This window comes from Merops nubicus, unplaced genomic scaffold, assembly GCF_000691845.1.
Source record: "Merops nubicus isolate BGI_N331 unplaced genomic scaffold, ASM69184v1 scaffold15042, whole genome shotgun sequence".
Lineage (NCBI taxonomy): Eukaryota > Metazoa > Chordata > Aves > Coraciiformes > Meropidae > Merops > Merops nubicus.
Window position 1 is genome coordinate 42,475 of NW_008595811.1, and position 23,493 is coordinate 65,967.

General features: G+C 40.5%; 1 protein-coding gene across 1 annotated transcript in view; it reads right to left on the reverse strand.

Annotated features, from left to right (window-relative positions):
* SGCD (sarcoglycan, delta (35kDa dystrophin-associated glycoprotein)) overlaps positions 1 to 23,493 on the reverse strand; it is a 172,268-nt gene that overhangs the window by 35,367 nt on the left and 113,408 nt on the right. Inside the window, exon 3 of the mRNA XM_008936195.1 lies at positions 4,841 to 4,942. Within this exon, the coding sequence (XP_008934443.1) occupies positions 4,841 to 4,942 (102 nt within the window). The remainder of the gene's footprint in view (positions 1 to 4,840; positions 4,943 to 23,493) is intronic.

Consider the following 23,493-nt stretch of genomic DNA (forward strand, 5'->3'; position numbering starts at 1 on the left):
ACCACTCTTCTTCCAGATCGGAACACAGTGAGACAAGAACATTGGCAAAATAATTATTTATCACTCTTAAAAGCTCCCTTTAAAATTTCTATCATTCAAATACTGGCTGGGGAAAACGTAAAGTACAGACAAGCATATTTTATACACTTGCTAGTCTAGCTTTTATGCTGATGAGAACTTACTAAACACCAGTAAAGGGAATAGCAGTTATCAGCCCTAATACACAACTGAGAATTTTTTAGGGCAAACAGATGCCCTTGCAGAATCACAGCCAAGTGTTAATGACAGGCCCACTCCTTCTTCCATTGGAGTCATATACTGCACAGATTCAAATGAGAGCAGGTTTGCTCCAACGCTGAGCAAGCATGCTGTGCTCAGTGAGACTCTCACTGCCCCAGTGAACAGGATGGGGACCTCTAACATCACCCAAAGAAAGACAAAAGAGAAAGGACACTGCACTTTGCCTCAGGCTTTTTTCTTTGATGTATAGGATTCTTCTTTTAAATTATTTTTTCAGTTGATTAAAAATAATGGGAAGCAGACTTTCAACATTAAAACAGCTAAAACCACTAAAACGTCTCTTTCAAAAGACACTTAAAATCTCCTCAAAATCTGTTCAGTGAATTTTGCCATCACTTAGACCTGTGCACTGTTAGGATAGCCTGGAGCACCCCAAGGCAGCAAAGGATAGAAAAGAAAGGTTGGTGCCTGTGTTCAAATCTGTGTTCCCAGACCCACCCATCAGTATGAGAATCTGCAAGAGACCTGAATGGGCAGCACCCCAGTCAAGAACTTTATTAAAAAAAATAAAAAAATAAAAAAAATCTTTGTCAGGTGAATCCATACTCTTTTCTTTAAAAGGATTCAGGGTAAGAAAATTTAAGCCCATGTGTAAACACTTGCAAATTGAGGTTTATTTTTTCTATCTATGCACTTGAAATGAACACTGAAAGGGCAAACCCATCCTAATCCTATCATAGCAATGTCTTTCTCTGCTTCCTAAAGCTGAGATTATCATCTCATTGGTTGTCACAAAGCTCCTGGCAGAAGTAATTCACTTGATTTTCCTGTATAATCACAGCACAGGATTTTATTTCAGTTGTTGCTGGAATGGAAAATGCAGACAGCTGGTTCTCTGTCTTGCCCTTTTTAAGTTACTTACAGACCTGGATGTGGCAAGCTTCAAAACACCCCAAGTGCACTACGAAACTAAACTTCAAGTTTCAAGCAACCTGCTTGTTAGCATCTCTGCTCCACCAAAGGCAGGAAAATATCCAGTTTTAAATTTCTATTCAAATTAAGGCAATGAAGACCAAAACCACAAAACTGTTGCCATTGCTTTCTAGGTCATAAAATTAAGAATTTGTGCTGCTGCATGCAACTTTCAGTCGAAGTTTGCCTGATTTATAACCCAGCAGATGGCTCACACGATAGTCCACAATAAATTACAACAGTTCGAAAGACAGCTACATTTTGAGAGTGACAGTGCAGCTGAGCTACAGATGGGTTTATAGATGACCCTTCCAGTTTTTAATAATCTCCATAATTTATGTGCAAGTAAAGAAATGCAAGGATTCCTAATCCACCTTCTTGACTAAGTACAAATCACTTTTATTTACACAGGCAATACTTTATGGTCCAGTTAACTTCTTAATTAAAGGCAGCAAGATGTTCATGCTCCATGCAAACGGCATGGAAAATACTGTTCAGTGTGCAATGTGTTCAGCTGGGAGTTTAAGATGCTCTGAACACTCCTGCAAAAGGGAATGCATCTATCTCATTTCTTTGAAACAAGACTACAAGGGTGCAAACATAGCTACCACCAGTTACTATTCATTAATCTCCAGATCAACTTTAGGCTCATGCAGTAACAAGGCTATGCTTATTTGCAGGCTCTGGTGCTTAAAAATAGGCTCCTAACCCAGGAGGCACTACAAAACCAGTAGTACTGAGTTTGGACTAGTATAGGGAAACAACAGGAACAGAGACTCTCATTATATGAAGAGAGGGATTTGTGGGGTCTCTGTTGAATGGGTGAGGGAAAAGGAAAGCAAGCCTGGAGGGTGTCATTCCTGAGAGAGGAGGCAGCGGTGACACAGAAAGAAACTGGCTGGAAGCAGCTTTAAGAAGCTAGTTCCTGACTGATTATAATGGCCACTTCTCCAGCATGAGAAGGAACCATGCTGGTCCAATCCTTCTGCTAAATTTTTTGAAGCTACTCCAAGAAAGATGCCTTTGTTGGGTTGTCATTCATTGCATGCCACAGTAGAGCTGATTCCGTTCTTGGCTGTAATTTCAGCTGCAGTGAGTTACCTTCCAAACAGCGAGCAGCTAAATGCAACTACTCTTGTCAGGAAGGTTATGAAGGGAGCAGTATCTACTAGAGCTCTTCAAGGCACAAACTACAGAAACGCAGAGGTTCCCAACACAGCCACTCTCTTGGGATGACATCTGAGGGCTTCTCCTCCTCTCTAAACTTTGGTCTTCCCTTCCTGTCAAATTAATGTGAAAAGGAAACCTACTTTTAAGTGGAAATCCAAAACTATCTTTAAACCAGAAATCACAGCTCCTAGGAAAGCAAGGCTGTGTGTCATTTTAATTACCACCTTCCTGGGCCTTAAGAGATGCAGTGAGAAATTCAGGCTTTCAAGAATTATCACAGCTCATGTTTTGGAGATATTTCAGCAGGGACTGCCCAGCTCTGCCTACAAGCAGGGCAGCATGGGGACAAGCACGGCGAGACCCACGAGTGGGAAAACCCACTCCATGGAGGTCATAGCACTAGCAACTGCTTACACAAAAAGTGATTCTTCCCCTGCCATTTCCATGCAGCACCAACACCCCTTTGTCTACTACACAAAACAACAGTGAAGTTAAATTTATTGGTTGATTTTTTTTTTAATGAAAGTCTTCTATAAATAATGAGCATCTGAGAGTCTTCTGAGCTTTATATAAACCCATTATCTATCACTGTACACAACTTTTTGGTTGTTTAATTAAACATATGAAAAACATTGTATGTCAGCTTATTTCTGGGATGCTCTTCACTGTTATTTGTCATATGGTGTCTGTTATGCTTTGCATATTTAAAACTGCACTCCTGAAAACTCAGAGAATATTACCATGGAACTAGTAGGTATCTTCATCTGCACTACCGACGTCTGCTGAGTTTGGCACTTATTTTAGCAATATTTATCAAGTTCAGGAACTGCTAGTATGCTTCCCTCAAAGAGAATACTGGATTTTCCCCACCCCAGTAGTCATTCCATCATTATCATGAGGAACCTGAAAGCCAGCACAGCCTGTTTACAGAGAAGTCTGAGAACCTATACACAGGGTGTATGTAACCACATAGTTAATAGCTTCCAGGACTCATCTACTGAAGCCAGCAGGAGTGCTCCAACTCACTACACTGTGGATCAGCCCTTCTGGCTTGCAGCTAGATCCTTCTCTGGCTAACAACAAAAATAATCCTGGAGGAGGGATAAAGCAAGGAAGACAGGCCTTACCTTGTATTTCTTGTTCCTCGCATTCATTAAATTGTCAGTGGTGTGGAAACTAGTTTCATAACCTCAAGAATGGGACACCTTTTGTCCCTTCTGCTGTATTAAAATGTAGATCAATATGATAATATGAAAACAGTAAACTCCACAGTAGCAAGAAGTGGTTCTCAGTTCTCTTAGTAATAAAATATTATTCCCAGCCATCTAACTATGGAAAAAGAAATGTAAGTAGCAATATGTCAGTTTATTTATCAAACTGAGCGCCGCAGCTTTATGTTACAAAGTGTATGACATGTAAGGTTCTACGGTTCTGTTTTAATTCAAGGATGAAAACATTTACAGATATGAAGATTTTCTTATTAACTTTTCTTCCTTTAATGATTATGCTTGTTCAAATCAATTCCCAGCCATCTTACAGAGGTTACAACCTTCAATAACCAAATTGGATGTTGTATTGGCTGTTGTGTTGATTATGCTACAAGTTCCAATTTCTACAAGAGCACTGAAATGCTGAGATAAAAGGATGTTAACTTTATTTAATTAGCTATCTGCCATTGTTATCAAAATGGAAGGTTAGTATCTGACTCAAATTAACACTTGGGATGACAGCAGATGACATCTTTTGAAAAGGATCCTGGAAACCCTTTATAATAATTTCAGTTATTTTAAAGCTACTCAGGACACACAGGATTGCACTAGAAAGAGCAAAAGTCACCAACAGTCAATGAAGTACAGCTATGAAAATGTTATTTCAATCACACTTGGGCTCTTTCTCATTTTCAGTTGTTAACATCCTTGCCACTTTTGTTGAGCAGTCTCTCCTAGCAGCACTGAATCTTAACTGCATATAATTTTAAAACACAACATGAAATAGGACTGAGCACATAATATGGGTTTATTGTGCCAGCTAAGAATAGATCAGGCCCTTGTGCCAAGGCATCACCTCTCTGCTCTCTGAGGAGTAACTAGGCAAACACGGGCTGGATTTCACAACTGCCTGCCATCCCTCTGCCTCAGAAATACCAGCTCTCTCAGTTGAAGGTTGTTTATGATTTATCTCAAAAGGAGACACAAAGACAACATAAAACCTCAAAGGTCCTTGAAGCATTTTAACTGTGGCTTACACAAACTAAACCCATATATATCAACTTTGCAACTGCCCAGAGAATATAATATCCAAATGAAGTCCTCAAAGGACACTTACTATCTCACCCCTCAAATTACATTTGCACAGAGTGGACAGAGTAATTTATCCAATAACCATGCCACCCTGCCACTTCATGGTTTCTTACTGCTAGGGCTACAGAAATATGCTCATTCCTTTCCTGACAACTTACTGGTCTTGACCGGATTTCTTTGGCGTAGAGAGGTTTCAAGAATTCTGAATCTCCTTCAAGCTTTAGACCCTTTTCCGTGATTCTCAGGTTCCCCATTCCATCCTAAAACACAGACAAAAAGAAACAACCCCATTAGTTACAATTATCAAATTCACCAGGCTGCCAATAACTGTTGGTTTGTTTTGTTTTGTTTTTTTTTTTTCCCTAGAGGATAACTTGTAAAGCACTGGGAGGCACTGGAGAATGCAATTACTTGTGTTATCCTTTTAGCTCTGTTTCTGTGAAAAAAAAAAAAAAAATTCTATTCAGAACAATCTGCAATGCCCCCCAGTAAACCATTTACACAGATGAAAGATGTTCTTTTAAGCTAGTCATCTCTACTCAAAGAGTTGCAGCGATGCTCTGTGTTAACAGGAAACTATTCATGGCAATATTCACCAGCTGCCTGTATATTAATGTACTTGCTCATTCATAGCAAATCCATATAAAGACTGTGTGATTAATTCTACTGAACTCCATACAGAGAATATGTGATTAATTTTACCGAACCGCCAAAATAAGGTTTGATTATGTAGAAGTATTGCAATAAAATGTGGTATGGAACTTGATCCCTGTTATTTGGGGAAATCTCTGCAAAACATGGACCTTTTGATGGGATTTCTTTAGGGCTATTGGCCCTCAGAGCAAAAAGATGTGGAAATCTGTTGATTAGTTTCAAGTCTCACAGTCTTTCCTTCACTTTTGATATTTTTACGATGCCACACAGCTCTACTGGAACATACATCTATGCAAATATTTGCTCTGGGAGAAGCAACGATACAACAGGAATATTTAAAACAGACTGTTCTCCTTTCTTGGGCTAATTACTGACTTTTCTCTCCCACAATGACTAGCTCATGATCAAAGCCCTTGCTCTTCCCCTTGCATACCCCAAGCACACCCCAGCAATCTGAACCTCTATATCAAAATGTTTGGGTCTCCCGAGTCATGCTTGTGTCCTTCCTTCAAACAACCATTGTAAAGTTCCTTGGCCAGGCACTGACTGATTTCATAGTTGCAGCTATCAGTCCTCACCCTCTCCCCAGCCCTCCCAGACTCCCCCATCCCCACCACTCCCTGTACTTCCATGGCAAAAAAATTCTTGATAAATGCTGTGTTTTGTATTGGCTGCAGGCCTCCAGCAGATGACTGCAAATCTTTCCTTTTCTCTAGAAATTGTTTAGTTTTGTGTGTCCAAGATGTAATGAAGCATCTGACAAACCATAACAGCAAACAAAATAGATGTCAAAATTTTATATGAGTTTTCTTACGGTTTTTATGCATTAAGACAGGTATACGGATACACTGGCACACAGCAGAATTGGACCAAACTATATTTCACCTTTAAGTTGTGAAGGTCATAATTTTAACTAAGTAGAAAGGATTTAGGTTCATTTACGCTATAATTGCTTAGAAAGGGATGTGTGTGTGTAAGAAATATGGTGTGGATAGGGAACTGCACAGGTGAATGTATAATCAAACCACCTAAAATGCAAGGCATTATTTCTAAGATTCAGGGTGATTGTCAAAGTTTGCAAGAGTTGAGCTGCGTTTATCAGAAGAATAACTTTTAGCATAAATTTCACTGACATCAGTAGGGTTTGAGACTTACTCTAGCAAAAGCTATGTCTTCACACGTACAAATTAAGATTGGAAAATGATTGAGAGTTGTGTAGTCAACAACTGCCATGACAATCCTCAAATATACCCCTTAAGGAATCTTTCCACTTTTTTTTTTTCCCCCCAATACACCTGTATTTGGATACACATTTTGCAAATTTTCTAATCCAGCTGCAAAAATTAAACACACCTGACCACCTCCTCTTCCTCCCAATGCACGTGCACCTTCAGCACTGCACGAGGAATCAGTCACTAAAGGTGAATGGCTAACCCAGACAGACCTGCATGAGCTATTGCCAAAAGGCGTGAATTTGGAGGAATAAAAATAAAAGACAGAATGGCTCAGCCGTGCCACTGGTCACTTGCCAGAGGTTCTCCCATTCCAAGAAGTATCATTTTCAGGGTGTGCCCTGCCAAGATCATTCTTGCCAGAGCATGGTGTCTTATGGATAAAGGTAAGCTCAGGAGTGCTGAGCAATAAAACAACCACTGGCACCTCATTTTGCAATGAAAACTGCAAGTAAACTTTAAATAGAGACATATGCTGAAAATGCTACTGATTGCTGAAGGGAAGGGAATGAGAGATGGGTCATAAAGTGCCACTTGCTACATTCCTTGTCCCAGCTGTGAAATATTGGCTTATGAATTCTGGTTGGTGTTGGCACAGAAAGGGTTCATTTTTCTCAAGTAAAAGGATGAAGGAAAATGAATGAAATATGATTATGCACCAAAGAGCCCAGATTAAATTTTGATAGTGGTATGCACTGTGATTTGAGCGGAGTGGAATTATTACAGCTATCTGCAGACCCTCACACGTTTTGTGCTGCTAAAAACACTACACATTTTTTTCCCCAAAATAGATATTTCAATAAGGTTACAAGTCCCAAGGGCTTTCACACTGCAAGGCCTTCTCTGGGTTCATTAAGAAAAGTTACAGGTCATGCAAGCTGGTGTATGCCACATATAGCTGCAAGAACGACCACCTCTGTGAATACTCAGCCCTGAGCACTTCCAGGGCTTGCTGCTCAGCTGAAGTGGGGCAATGCTTCACCAGTAACACGGATCAATGGATAAAGGGACTTGTCAAGTCCAGGGGCTCACATCTATATTCTATCCTGAGTAGTGCTACAGTTCCAGAATTCCACTCTGCTCCTCCCTTGCATATTTCTTTTCCTTTCTCTCCTTCACCCTCTGTCTCCCAAGTGCCCCTCCCCCAGGATTTTCATATAGGAAACCCATGCCTATGGGACATTTAGCTCACAGCTAGCAGGTCCTAAAAAAACCCCAAAGAGGTATCGGGCATATGGGACAATGTATTACAACCCAGTCATCAAAACCACATTCAATTTTTATGATATAAGCAGGTGCATTCTCTTCCCAACCTCTAATCCCCACTCACCTCTTTCTGCTCCTGTGTCTGCAAAGCTAAGAAAAGCTGCACTCCCCAGACACAATCTCTTGTCTTCCCCAGTGTTTGGCATTGGGATGTAATCCTTAGCACTGACTCTTACCACAATTAACTCTGCTGCTCTGTTTCTCATGATTAAAGCTGATAGCTTTTTGTAGTGGCAGTCTGGGTCAACAGGTGAAAAAGGTTGTAATCGGAGTTTAAAGTTAACAAGTATCCTGGCCTCTTACAGTTTAATTACTATGAAATCATATTAATTTATTATTTTCCAGTAGAAAAAAATAAGCAGCTTGCAGAATTATATAGATTCCAAAATACAGATACATCAGGGAGGAATCACTATGTGAAAGACTACCTCATATGTTGTTTTGGATACAGTATCTTCATCTTCCCTAAATTATATCATTTAATAACAAATAAATGTCATACTCTGTTACAGAGAATATATATGAAAGTTCCTATGAAATTTCATGGACTGTGACCTATAAAATGTAGCAGAAAGCTGCCCTGAGGGACAGAGACCACAAGTTTTTATTAAACATTGTGTCTGTGGTGGTATAAATCCTTATCTGCTACTCCACTGCTTGTGAATAAGGGAAAAAAAAAAAGCCAGTATTGATTATTTGATACACCAACATCTGACAATCTTTGTTTCTCCCCTTTTTATTAGTAGACTCCTCAGCAGAGAGTGAATGACTATTGTGCAGGCACAAGCCAGCTTTGTGAGAGCAGGAGGCAGAGAGTTGGGAACTTTCCATTACCACCTGCTTTGAATTATTTGACTTTTTGGTAGGGCATGGTGCAAACTTGCCCATCAGTTTTATCATCTACACCCCCTCTTTTCATGCAATGGCTTGTAATGGGAAGGCATAAAAATTTATGTGCTATTGCAGACTGCTCTGTGTTGAAAGGGGACAGCAATGGTAAAATCCTGAATAATATGAATGTCATTTTGTGATGCTGAATGAGAAAGGATTTTTTTTTTTTTAGTAGCTCGAGAAGCAACTCATTTTTACAACCAATTACAAATGACAGTGTTAGTGTTAGGGGAAGAGCCCGACATTGCTGCTGTATGACCACCAAGGCTCCCCCCTGCCTTTTGATTAGTAATGTGGCTCTACATGGGCATAACGCCCAGCTATTTTTTTGTTTTGTTTTCCTTTTTAATTTTGTGGGTTACTTTAAATTTTTATTTATATTTTTTTAAATTGCATGGCTGGTAGCAAGGAGATTCTGTTAACAGAAGAAGAAAAACCAGCCAGCCTAAGCAGAGACATGTAATTGCTGTGGCAAATACCTGGAAGTGGTGTTGGCTGCACCATTCTGGACTGCTTACACACAGGAACAGGGGTAATTTTCAGATGAACTGTCTATCCATGGACAGCTTTATTAGATCAGGCTTGGCTCACAGCTTAACCTAGTCAAGACAGTTTAACCTAGTCAATAACCAAGGCAGTGGCAACATGTATTCACTGTGGGCCTTCATGCCAGGATGCCTTGTTCTTTGCAAACAATAAATCCAGCCTCATGCTTCTTTGCACCTCCTCCATTCTTTTGGCATTTCAGAACACAGAGGCAAATTTGCTGTTTATTGAGGTCTTTCTAAGGATATTAGGGACATCAGTGATGGGGAACACACAGAGCTCCAGCTGTCTGCTGGCCACCACCAACACGAGTGGGTGTTTCCCCATGGTTTTTCCTGAGCCTCCATCCCTCTTCAGTTTTCAGGAGAACATCCGCTGGCAAGGTTTGTTTCTGCACGGCAGGTAAGCATTTACTTTTTTACTAGGAATAAACTGAAGTTATGTTCGGCAGTGTCCTGTGGGAGAGAATTATCTTTGGAGACTGCTCATGTCAGATGGCTGAAACACCTGATTATCCTTGCTTGTATTATTGATTGCTGTGCTCTGCATCGCTTCCAGGTATGTGCGAGTTATTACACAGCTCAATACATCCGAAGTTAGGGAAAAAAACAGCAAATGCAAGTGACCTGTTTTTTCCTTCCCCCACTGGGAAGATTTCTATGCTGTTCTTCTACCTCTGACTTGACATTAAATGTTTCCAGATTCCACAGATTTAAGGAAAGTCTGTATAGATATGTGCTGCCAGTTCTTCACAGCCTCAAACATCTACTTGCTCTAACAGGATCTGCCATCCCTCCTTCTCCTCATTTTCCTCAGTAAATTTGTCATCTCGAGAAAGACCCCAGTATCCAGCTATAGATAACAGCAATATAATATTTTCCTATGGAAGCCAGGAGAGCCTAAACACCTACAAGAAGCACCAGTCCTATAAAGCTAAAACTGGTTACACAGCACAGTCCAGAGCAACAAACACTCCAAGGTAAGGAGACAATGTGTGACAGCTTCTTCCTGTGACATAAGACCTTGTTTTGAGACCTTGTTTTCAGGTTTGTGCAGACAGTAGGGAAAACCAAGCCCACAGTGTTACACAGCACAAAATATCCTATCCCTGCATGCACAGATATGTGCTTATGCTTTGAACTGCACTATCAAGTCCCATGTCCACAAGTGGCATTTGTCTCCCTCTTCTTCTGCCTGCTTATTGGCCTCAGATGTCCCTGTCAGATGTCTTACTGGTAGTGCTTTCATTCAGAGGTGACAGGCACAGCATAGGATAGGTGTGCTGAGCCACTGGTGGGTTAAGGAAGGTGACCCCAAGCACCCTGCATCACTGCACGACAGCGTATGTGCAATCTCCACAGAAGGAGGGAGACACAGAGCACAGCTAAAATCTTTGCAGCTAATTGGTGCACTAAAGTGACATTATAAATTGCACGACTAGCAAGTAGCTAACTTACTACTCCCTCCAGAAGCTGGTGACAGTCTGTGAGAAGAGACCTCAATAAAATGCCTGGCCCTGCAGTAATAGGTCACAGGAGCCGGAGTTGAATGAGCAAAGACCAGCTGTGGGAGTCACCCACTGCAAAGTGACCTCTAGAAGCTGCTCTTAAAACTGCAAGAGCTATGTAGGCACTTCTTCCTGCCACAGGTGTGAAGTCATTTGTGACAGCTACCAGAAAGTCAGGAGGCTGCTGACTTATGAAGGAATTATGTGCAAGTGGGGGGCACTGTGTGCAGACCATCATGGTTACTGTAACACTGAGCCCAACCCAAGCTTATGCAAAGCTCAGCACCCTCCCTTCCCAATGGGAACTCCTGGTTTTTGAGTTCCTCTGCATCACTGCAAAAAAAAAAAAAAAAAAAAAAAAAAAAAAAAAAAGAAGAGGCAGAATATGGGAAAAGGGGATACAATGAGGAGAGCACAAGAATTAAGAGGACTTCTCACATGTACAGCTATGAACCGTGATGCAGAAAATCTTGATTTCGTTCCCACCAGACTCACATGCCACAGTGGTGTTAAGGACATCTTCCACGTGCACGTTCCCACAGTGCCCTTCCCCTCAATCTGTTCCTTCCACATCAACAAAACTCTCCCCACAGCCAATGCCATTTATTACAACAATTACTTGGAGAGCCCTATGAAGCAGTCATTGGAGGGAAAAAGAAACTTAGGAATTGGCTTTAGTAGAAATTAAGGAGAAAAGTCTTACGAAGCAGGAAGAAGAGGATCAAATGTGGTTTTCCAATTACTACTTCAAATAAGTTACAACTGACCAAAGCAACTAAATCCCATCCTTGAAACAACTCCAAACTAGTGTTGGAATAATTTCTAAACAAATCATTCAGCCAGAGCTTGAAGAAAGCTCAGCTCTGGATTTACTGCATAGTGCTGGAACTACTTTGGGCAGGAGATATTTCTTTTCAAAGCAAACTGCTCGTGAGTTTATTCATCGTATGATTATGTGTGGCACAACAGAACCAGAATTTCTATAAAATAAGCCACCCCATTTGACAGTACGTTTTTTGCAGGGAAAAAGATTAGCAGACCTTTTGGGGATTATGAACCCCAACATCGCTACTACACCACAACCATGATTGCAGAATTCCTCTCTAGGGTAATAATTTCCCTTTCCATTGGTACAGCAGGGAATAGATTGAAATTTGCCTTGCACGTCTCCCAGCTGCCTGTTACGGAGCACTTTGGCACTGAAGCATTCTAAAATGAGCCGTGTTCTCTTGAAGGTTTTTCCACTTTCTTGCTCTAACACAACGAGTAAGGTTTCACATCCTAGCAGCAACATATATTCCAAATGCGGCCCTTGAACTCTCCATCTTTTCCAGTCTAGCTCATTACCATAATTAAGCTAACTAGAAGGGAAAAGCCCCATCCTGCAGAAATTTGTGCGCACTCAGAAGTGGAAATAAAGATTCTTATACTCGTAGGAACAAGTACTCTTATAACACAGAAATTTAATAATAAAATCAGCACATAAATTCACTATACAGTTCAGTGGGTCTCAGAAACAGATTTTATAAATTATGGTCTATTACTGGAGAATTATGATAGTCTGATATTAACTGAATGAAGGAAAGAATAAACACTTTTTTTTACAACTCCAAAGATCTTGGACAAAACATCTTCTTTGTCATCACTTCTCCAAATTACATCAAGGCTGAATTAAACTCACGCATCTATATATTGTTGGAAGAAGTTTCCAGCAAGAAGGTGGTTTTTGGTTTGGGTTTTTTTTTGTTTGTTTGTTTGGTTTTTTTTGAGTAAATCCCTTTTGTGTTCTGTACTTACACTCTGAAGTAAGATTTTTCTGAGTAATCCAGTACTTAGCAATTCCCCTTGACAAGCAATGAAGCTGGCAGATTAAGGCCTGACAGTGTGGAAAGGGAAGTATCATGTCTCACATAGTGTTTCTCAAGGTGAGGTCTTGAAAACTGGGCTAATTATTGGGTCATTTCTGTCTAATGTGAACATGCCAAAACAAATCAGGGGCACTGATTGGAGCATAATACCAGGCCTGTTCAAAGAAATAAGGCTCACGTGAAGATGCTCTGGTTTCAAACCCCTGTTCAAGACCCACGCCAACACTCAAGATACCAGAAATAGAAGCACAGGTGAAGAGAGACCCAGCAGGGCTGTGCCCACTCTCACAGGTCCTGGCTATAAGGCACCTTTGGGGATCCACCTCAGCAGACTGGTCCACAGACCAGAAGGGAACTCGCAGGGGGTGCCCGTTGCACTGACCTTCTCAAAACCCCCCGCACCTGCACTACAGACTCACTGCTATGGCAACGTCAGCCTCCGGAGGTGGGATAATCATAACACCAATCTCTAGCTTCCTTTGCTTCATTTACTCTCCTCCACTATCATCTCCTCTATTTCCAAAAGCCAGGAGAAAACAGGGTGGATCGGGAGGAATATTTTTCAATGCGTCTTAATTAATCTGAGCCTGGATTCAGCTAAAATTAGGCATTTAACTGACAAGCCTGCATTTGGAAGATAATCACCCCATGCTACCTCTGCAGTCAGGGGAGAAAAAATGGCAACAGTCCACCTTGCACCCAAATCACTCCCTGGAAGTGCTTCTCCCCAGCTGCTGTTGAGCTCCTCCAAGGTGACTTAGGCATCTTTTCTGGATGCCTGTAGATAAGTAGGATAAACCTAGACCTCTGTAGCATGCAACAGGATTCAAACAGAAAATAAATGGGTTCCCAGGCAAAACAATAAATAGATATCATGAAATAAAATATACTTTAAAAATGTGATTTCAACTATACTGACATAAAGTTTCATCAGGGATTATTTTAATGATTTCTTTTTTTTTTTTAATCAAGGACTCATATCTTCAATAAGACATAGGAGACTGGGTATATTCAATTTATTTGCACAGGTAGGTGAAAAGAAATTTGCTTTATAATACAATTCTTTGTGTTAAGAGGAATCCATAGTCCCTTTGTTAAGAAGCTGCCCTCCTGGCTAAGGAACCACCAGAGAATTTTTATAGCTGTATTTGTCACAAAAATATATGCTTTTGCTCTTCCACTATCAGAATATACTGAAAAATAATTTAAACTCTCTTCCAGACTTATCTACAGCGTGTGTATGACATTGTTGTTAGCAAGGGAGGCTCTGGGGACAGCAAAGAAATGAAAGAACTGAAAGCACTGCTCCCAAAGAGGCTGAAATAAAAATATTGCTTCTATTGCTTTTTGAACAATTGCCAGCAAATAATTATTCATAGTGGAAAATATATGGGTATGTTTAGGGTCCCTCGCCACTGCAAATGGTAGGCAAAGAATGAGGTTGGATCTGTGGAGTGCCTCTATTGCTTTTCAAATAGCTCCACCAATTTACACCCACCTAGTATCTGGCTCCAGAGCAAAGAGGTAGGAAATGGAGGGCTTTGGAAAACGCCTGTGGCTGTTAGATGGTGGTGGCAATCCTTCAGGCACAGTGGGCAGGGTGCTGCAGCAGGTCAGGGCATGTGGAGGAAACCCCAGCAGGCACCCTCCCTGCCTTGCTGGGGGGTGGGGGGATGTGGAGGCACAGCCCAAAGGAAACAAGCCCCCACGGCTTGTCCTAAGACTCTGTGATGGGCTGTGACTGCCCTGGAGCAGCTATAGGGGACCAGAGGACAACCAGCAGTTTCATTACTTGTCATCATTTATTCCTCCCCAAACTCACAGCCCCAAAGCACTTAGCATCAGGACTGACCTACAGCTACCCAGCACACCTTACACGTGCTCTCCCATCTGGGGACAGCACATGCTATACTGCGCGCATGCTTACACACCTTTTACACACCTGGGCACTTCTGCAGGGGAAACTTAGGCACAAGGTCAGTCATCCATCGACAGTCACACAAGAAAGTTGTATTAAAGGAAGAGTTCCTCAGTTTTCTCTCCAGCACCTTTCTGTCTCACAGCACTGCAGCTGAGAAACTATATATATATATCCTGCTCCTAAGAAACAACAGGTTAATTTTAGCAACTTTCAAACGCCAGCAATTCAGACTTCAGATACTCTCTTCTCCCTGTGGTTTGCATTCCTCTGCCTTCCTGCCAGAGATGCATTATGCTTAATGCCCCTGTCTTCCTCACAACATTTTAGTGCACGTTCAAAAGTGTTTACTAAAATAAAAATAACGATCTTTACACAGCAAGGGAACTAGGAGCTTGCTAGTTACCAACCCAAGTCCAGAAGCATCCTGCAAGCTGGTTTTTTCCTGACATAATTTCCAAAATTGTCATCACGGTGGTTTATACTTCTTGAGCTGCAGAGTAACTGGAAAACATTGAGATAATTCTCCTACTGTTTATTTTTTGAGGAAAATAAAGGCAAAATGGCATTTTCCATATCCAGAACTCATGTGTGGGGTGTTTTCAATTTCAAATTATTTATTGAGTGGGTGTTTACTGAGTCATAGGGTACTTCTGCCATATGCCAAGAGATTCTCTTGGAAGTCAGGAGCAAAATATTATGTGCATGAAAATCAGGTGGTTATATGAGCTAGCCAAGAATCACATGCAAAAATATACAACTGCCATCAGCAAACTACAACAGAGGAAGACACAGCACCTTTTTTTAAACACTTTTAAAACCAGAGTCTTAAAGTCACAGGAAAGTGATTGCTCCTACTGTGCTTTGGCCTTTATAGAACATAGCTCTTTGTGTCACTTCATTACAGAAATATGCCTGATTTGGGGTTATTAGCATTTTTTCCTTCTTCTGCTCATTTTTGAGACATGACACCAGCAAGAACAAATTAAGTAACTCATGATGCATATTTATTTATTTATTTATCCACTGTGTGTAACCTCACCTCAGCTTTTTAAATTGTTTTCACCAGCAGCAAGATCCTCTAAATAATGAAATCTTTGAAAATAAATACTAAGTGTCTCAGATCTGGATTTCCTTCATGAAACACCTTTGAACCTTCTGCCAGGCCATGGGCATTTGGGATGTGGGCTGCTCCTGAGTAGAGTTCTGCAGCAGCATCAGCATGAGTATTGAGTGAAGCCCATTCCCTCCAGCCTGGCAGAACAAGCAAGGGTGAGCAGAGTGCATGATGCTGTCAACTTAAAACACCTTATATTCTCCAGTGGGTGCCTGCAAGGTTTGGCAGAGGCCCTTGCTTGTGCTCCCTAGGAACTTTTTAAAGAAAATAAACAAGTCACCAGGAGCAGCCACCTAGTCCCCCGGGGCAGCCCTGACCAGTGCTTGGCACGCTTGCATGCAGATAGCAGCACTCAGGGAGATGACAGACAGGATTAGGCTATGTTAAAATAATATTAAAATGATGAACTCTGTGGTATGTTCTCAATCAGCAAGCACTGCTGGTTGGGAGTGCACTGGTATGCTCCTCCATGCAGCCTGGTACAGGCACCATCAGGCTGGTGCAGAGGCATTAAGAGGGACTCAGCTCTCCAGACAAAGATTTGAGGGCAACCAAGACTGTTTTTTTTTACCAGCTTTTGGTAATTTTGGCAGCCTGTGCTTGTTACTGCCTTGCTAAGGCTTTTCTTTCTGAAAGAAGAACCACTGGGGGATAATGACAAATAACCACTAACTGCTGAACTTGGTTAAGGACCAAAAACGCTCGAGAAAGATTTTTTATCCCTTAAAAGAACACAAAGCATAAAGACCGCCAAGGCTAATGTTTGTATTTCCTTTTGGCTCTTCTTTGGATGAGCATTTAGAGCCTGTCTTCAGACTGCCTGAAGCCACAAGGTTTCTCTCCCTTCTCTGCAATGAGGCTGCAGGTCAGCATCTTTGCCTGGGACATGGCTGTGACAATGGGGTAGGAGCTCTGCAGCACTGTCACCTCTTTCTTTTCCCAGTCACCTAAATCCAAACCAAGATTTCTCTTTCTTGTTTTGGCTTTCATCACTGACCTACTTGACAACTATAGTGAATTTAATCTCAGAACACTCAGGGATATAGGGCACAAAATATTTTTCCCAGGCTACAGATAAAGAATGTAGTTTCAGGAGCTTAAATGGCTCAATGGGACATTTTGGTGACTGGAGGAAATTTAGAACCTTATGATAAATTTGGGATATTAATGTAAGAATAAAGTCACACTGCTAGAAGCAACATCTTATTGACACAACTGCTAGAAAGTTGCAAAGGTAATAAAGAAGGAATTGAGATGGATTACTGGTGATATGCTTTTGAATGTCTATTACTCAGTGCCAGCTGTTGGATATCTTTGGAAGGCCTTAAATACTTGGGTGAAATATCTTTCTCAAATGGGACTATTAATGAACCTAACTACAGTAAGTGTGGTCAGTGATTTGTTACTGAGGAAGAGGTAGTAATACAAGTGTTATAGTTTATTATTCTATATTGGTTATTTCAAGTCTGTCTTTTTTGGCATTTTAAGAAATGTCTGGTTTACAGGTACCACTATGGCAACATATCATGACTATTTTCTCTATTTTTAAAAAAAAAAAAAAAAAAAAAATCAGTTTTGTTTTTCTTTCAGCTATTGGTGGAGTCTTAATGACATCAGCAGTCTTGGCAATCAGTGGAATATGCCACGTATTTCTAGGAAAACCTCAAAAAAATAGCTAAAATTTCTAACATGGGGATTGGGATCAGCTCACAGGAATACACTCCTATGGGATATATGATGCTTAATCAAACTATTTCTAAATTATGAAACATCTGACAAGAATGTCTTTAATTAGTGCTCCAAACTTTTGCAGGCTGTGGGAGACATTCCTTAGAAAACCATGTTTATTCCTCAAATGCTTAAAGATTATGTCATAATGTTTATTTCCAACATTTGTTACCAAATGCAAGCAGCAAATGCTGCAGATAAAATGTTATGAGACTTTGTCAGAAGTTCTAGAATCTGTTAAAATACAAGACATTGCCTCAGTGCAGGGTATTTCTATTAAATGAAAAACTATTTAAGTATTTGCTAGTGGTCAACAATAGCCTTTCCAAAATTAAAAAAAAAATAAAATAGAAAAAGGAGAAAGAAAAAACCCTACAGTTCTTACAAAGTGGCAGTAGAAGTCTTGAAGCTTGAAAAGATGTGTTTGGGAGCTGAAAATCCTTAGTATGTAACTTAAGGATAGTTTCAGTTATTTTGGTCAGAACTTTAATTTCTGTGAAATGATGAAAGAACTAAAGGAATATCTCAAAAGGCAGACTCAGCTGAAGAAAAACAAACCTTAAAACACTAATTATATAGATACAGAGAGTATTTTTGCTACTCAAAAAAAATAAACAGAAAGAAAATTGGGATTCAGCTGCAAACTCATTACCAACCTGCATTTTCAAAGCTTACTGATGTGTCTGTGGCAAATATTTAATAGAAATTTTGAAATTTAGAGTAGAGCTCTGGAAAGCAAAACTAAAATCCCTCTGACTCCGAGTCATCCCTCATTGAGCATTTCTTTAATCTCAAAATTTTATTTTTGTCTCAGCTTGGTCACCTCTTTCTACTCCTGGCAGCTCTGCACTGCTTCTACAATACAGGCATATGACTTAGACATCTACTATGAAGCTGTGCAATGAGTTTGTTAAAGTCCTGCTAAAGGTTTGTGTTTTTCTTCTCCTGCTTGATCACTGCTACGGGGGAAGAAAATCTTATGTAAGTTAAGATAATAATAGCTTCGCTTGTTAAACATCAGACTAAGTATTTCTGGAGAAGCAATGGAAAGTATCATCAGTAAATAGAGAAAATAGGAGGGTATAAAACTCTTAATAGTCATTAATTTGTCTTTTTCAAGACAGCTCCCTGAATGATGTGCAGGTAACTGAAATAAAACACATTAATTGTATTTAAAGAATTTAGTTCATCGTCTTCACCTTTGCCCATTTAAAAAACACCAAGGGTATGTCAAAGAGGACCCAAGTCACCTCCAACAAATCTCTTTGTCTCCTCTGAACTGCTTTGTTTACTGTGACATGAAAGAGGACCCTCTGCTGCTATTTTTTTTTTTCCCCACCATAATTCATAGCTCAAGACGATCAGAGTCCAAACCTCCTTTGGCTAGAATTGTCCACAGAAGCTCTGCAGAGGTGTTGGATGGCGTGTGCCCAGGCTGGTCCTCTCACGGATCACAGGCCCACCTGCCCCATGGCCACACAGGGCTTTCAGGCTCTGCAGAATGGAGGACATGTCCCAGGGGACTGGGAAAGGGCACTGGAGGGAGGGACGGGGTCAAGTGATGGGTGGGAAGGGTGATGCTGCTGCTCCAACACACAGGCATGAGCTCAACAGTGTTCATCTCCAGAGTCTCCATTTTTCTCCAGACTTTGCCTGCAGACCATACAGGTAGCCTTACCTTGCCAAGCGAATGTGCTCCTCCAAATCCAACATGGGTACATCTACATGGCACTACCCAGTGCCAGACGAGAGATACTCGAGGTGCAGGAGCTGGCAGAGGCAGCACTAAAACTCCAGTAGTGCAACACTTCAGTGAGTTCTAAATAAGTGACCTTGTGGCTCCCTACACAAAACTGCACCATGGAGTACAAGTTTACCCATATGAGCCTTCAGCTATTTCATTTCCTGCAGTTCTCTTGTCATCATTTCATTACACGTTGTCCTTTTCCAGTGAAACTACATTTTACTTAGAAAGGGCTATGAAGAATAAATGCAGCTGTAGTTGAACAAACAAGTCAGGTCTGTGGGTGTAGCAAACATTCAAAGGAATCTTGTAGCAGTTTCTCATTTACACTGAATGAACTGAACTCCACTTTGCTATATAGTTAGAAGTAATTGCTTTGCCTGCATAGCAACTAATTTTTAATGATTCCTTTTTCAGCTGAATCGTATGCTGTTTTGTTTTTTTTTCTTTTTTTCTAACAGATTTGTTAGAGTAAGGCAGAGATTCCTAAATCACTGAAAAATACAATTTTGTTTATTTAACTTTTGGATGATGCAAACAACTTATACATTTACTTTTTAAATTCTCCTCTGGCTATTGATTTTGTACATTATTAGTGTCTTGTTAAGCTCATTATAGATCTTCCAAAAGGAGTCACTTAAATCTGTAAGCTCTCCATGTCTTGGCTCGTAGCAGTATTTGGGAATGTGTTCAAATATTTGTGTTCTTCAGGTTCCAAGAAACATCTTATCTGTGCCTACAATCACTCAAGGAATTTTGGGAATAAGCTGCCTTTTATTTTCTGAACAAACAGAAAACATTTGACAGTCAGGTTCTCTTTCAGCTGAGGAACACAGACCCTGCCTTACACTAGTTAAGGGCTGTGTGTGTTCAAATATTCCCCTTTGCAACAAGCTGGCCCCATGCAAAGGGGGAGCCGTGTGCATGGCCTTGCTGCAATGGGCTTTCTCCTCCATATTGCCTGGAGTTTTGATGAAAGCCAGTCTCCACATTAGTTCAATTAGTTCACTAATATAACATGAATTCCACTTCACAGACTTCAAGCTCCTGTTCATTGCTCATGTTGTTTTAAAGACCCGCAGTTAACAAAAGCTTGTGCCATGGTTAATAGAGGTAATATCTTTAATTGCCTTAGTCATGAAACATCAACAGCTGTCCTAGGATTACCTACAGAGCGTCTGTTGGTTGGAATGGGAGAACAGACAAATGCCTATTAATTCAAGTTAATTAATGACCTTATATACTCTAGAGTGGACATTCAGTAGATGCTTGTTCAGCAAAACAAATGGGTGTGTGCTTAATTGTGGTTCATTCCAGGCTGATCCATTAACTGTTGTGTGTCTTCTCAAGAAAGCACGTTCATTAACTCAAGTTAATTGCTATTCAATTACCTTGAGTTATAGCGTGTCCCAAAACACTGGTGCAAACAAACCCCCTAGAGATTTCATGTACTTTAACTGTTAATTAAGCAATACCACATATTGTTGGTAACTGATTACATCCAGTTTTGAAATAGTAACTTCATAATTATGCTTAAATTGTTTCCGATCAGGATTTTTTCAGATCACCTATATTGGCAATTGGAGTGATAAAATTTCTTTCCTTGTAATAAAGCACACTTGCATTAATACTATTGTTACTGCACTTGGCCAAAGATGTTCCCTGATATATATATATATATATATATATATACACACACACACTTTTTTAAGAAGCCATTTGTTGAGATAGAATGAACAGTATATATTTGACTTATCTCAGAATGACACTCATACGACAGCAGACGTTTTGTATAATTTAGGGTTCTTTCTCTTAATTTTGAAATGTTTCAAGATTTTTCCACAGTCTTTTAGCAGAAATTTCATAAAGGTACCTTACCATTTCATATGTTTTGATTTTTTGATTCTGGCTAACAGAAAGACAGCACGGGCAAAGCCTTCCTTTTCACAAAATACAGCAATTCTAATAAACAGTAGCTTGACAAAGATCTCTAGACAGTCAGCACAGCAAGGAACTAAAGCTTTTTAACAGTAATGAAAGCCAGCGACTGAATAATGTGCCGGCATCCCTCTGCAACACTGACATGTATTTAAAAGAATTAAAATGATCAATATGTTCACAGCCTTTGAAAAGAAGAAAAAAGTTAAGGCAATGACCTTAGGATCTAACTTCATAAAAAAAGAACTAATGTAAAATTATTTTTTTAATTTAACTTAATCACTACATTAAAAGTAAGGAAAAAATAATTAGTGAGAGCTAAGACCGAAGGCAAAGCTGTAGCAATAAATGTTTTTAAAACTGGTGAACGCCATTTGAACATAATTCTACTCAATATGTCCTCCTGAAACTAATGGAGCTTCTCCTGGGCATTTACATCAGATGAACAAAGAATAATTGGGAACATTTAAAATTACTGTACCCATCCAGCACTCTAAAGCTTCTCCTGATGTGAGCTGGGGATGTGAGGAGGAATCCCACCCCAGCAGCTCCTCATCAATCACTCACCCCATGAAAAGCTCTTTGCCCCAGAGGAGAATTTTATTGCACCATCAACAAAGCAAAGATAGCATAGGCATCTATTTGCTCCTAATATTCTTCAGCCCATGCCAAGAGAGAAGCTTTGCAAATTTTGCAAACTTGTTAAAGTTCTAAGCTTCTGAAAAAAAAAAAAAAAAAAAAATGAAACTGGGTTTTGGATGTGTGTGTCTAGAAGCCTACCCAGCTTCTGCCAGAGCAGCTTCCAGGGCTCCTGGTTACTGTATGGTTGCCAATCAGAGAAAGAAATGATCCTGGTTTTGGTCTCCTGTGTGTTACTGGAAAATAGGGAGAAGTGGCACTACCGGTTCTGAATGCAGCTCTGCATTGCAAGGGTTGCCTGATGGGCAACAGGAAGGGAAGACAGAAGGAAAACAAGTAAGGGATAAAAGGGATAAGGTTTATAGAAGGCAGTTTTGTTAGGAATATATTTAAAAGAAAACATACATAACAATGGCAGCAGATTTCTTTGTTTTTAAACCATAGAATCAGAAGATCAATTGCTCTAACACTCATTAAATCATACAAAAATGAACCGTCTGCTTACACTCACTGGAGTGACAGGAATCACAAGCAATACGCAGCTCTTCCCACCCTGGGCTACATTGCAAAAAGCTATGGAGAAGTGGGGCAGGGCTGCAGCAAAGGGATGAAGGCACTCAGGCAGGAGATATGATCCTGTATGCTGCAGAATGGACTCCAGCCCCTGCCAGTTACTCTGCCTCCCTCGCAGGGCACTGCTACACAGTGAGATCACAGAGCCATGGCTCTGAGCTCCAGGGGCTGGAGAAGTCCTGATCTGGAGAGCTGGGATGAGCATCAGTCATCAAGGCCATGTTTTATCACTGACACCTGCTGATGTCTTGATGCCATTGATCCTATGACTCCCTTTAAGCCAACATACTTTCTTCCCCTCTTCCTCCTCCCTGGTACAGTAATGAATTATGGCACCTCCAGTGCCAAGCAGAAGAGCCAAGCCAAGCCAAGGAGAGGCTGCAACAGGGCTGTGCTGAGCTGCATAGCATATGGTTAGCACTATCAAAGCAGCCAAAACGCAATAGCAACTCGCAGTGAATTTCACACAAGACTCCCATCAGGATCAGCTCTTGCCAGTCTCTAATATCAGCATAATAGAAGGGAAAAATTTCCAGGCTCTGCAGAGCCAAGGAGCACATTCCCTGCAATAGGAGAGGGCCTTGGGAAACAGGTGTGAAATGACACCTGTCTTCTGAAAATCTCTTCAATGTCTCTGATTCCCTAAAAAATGAGAGGAAAACCCAATCCCCTCTGTCAGAGCCTAAAAGCCATGTTGGATACATCTTCCTTCCAGTGTCAAAGACCATGCAGCTCCTGGGGGAAAAAAATGCCACTAACTTCCCCCCACTGAGACACTGGAGGTTGTTCCAATACCACAGGTTCAGCACCCACATGCTATCACCTCATGCAGTGGCATGACAATTTATTCACGAGCATTTAAAAAAGATTTTACATTTCCAAAGTAAAACATGCTGCTGATTCATTTACCCCAAATTAAAAAGCTTCATCTTCATCTCTCTCTCTCCCAAATTTAACTTTCAGCATTTTAATTGTTTCTTCCTTCATTGTTAGATCAATATCAATCGTCTTTAGTTACCAGAACTTGCATGTTCCTGAAAATTATGTTAAATTTAGATGCTAATGAAAACTGTTTACACTGCTTAACCACAGAAATGAAATCTCTATTACAAACCATAAAAACTGTTCGTTATAACAAGAAACCTTAATTTCTACCTCAATCTCCTTTCTACCATCTGCTGCCCTACACG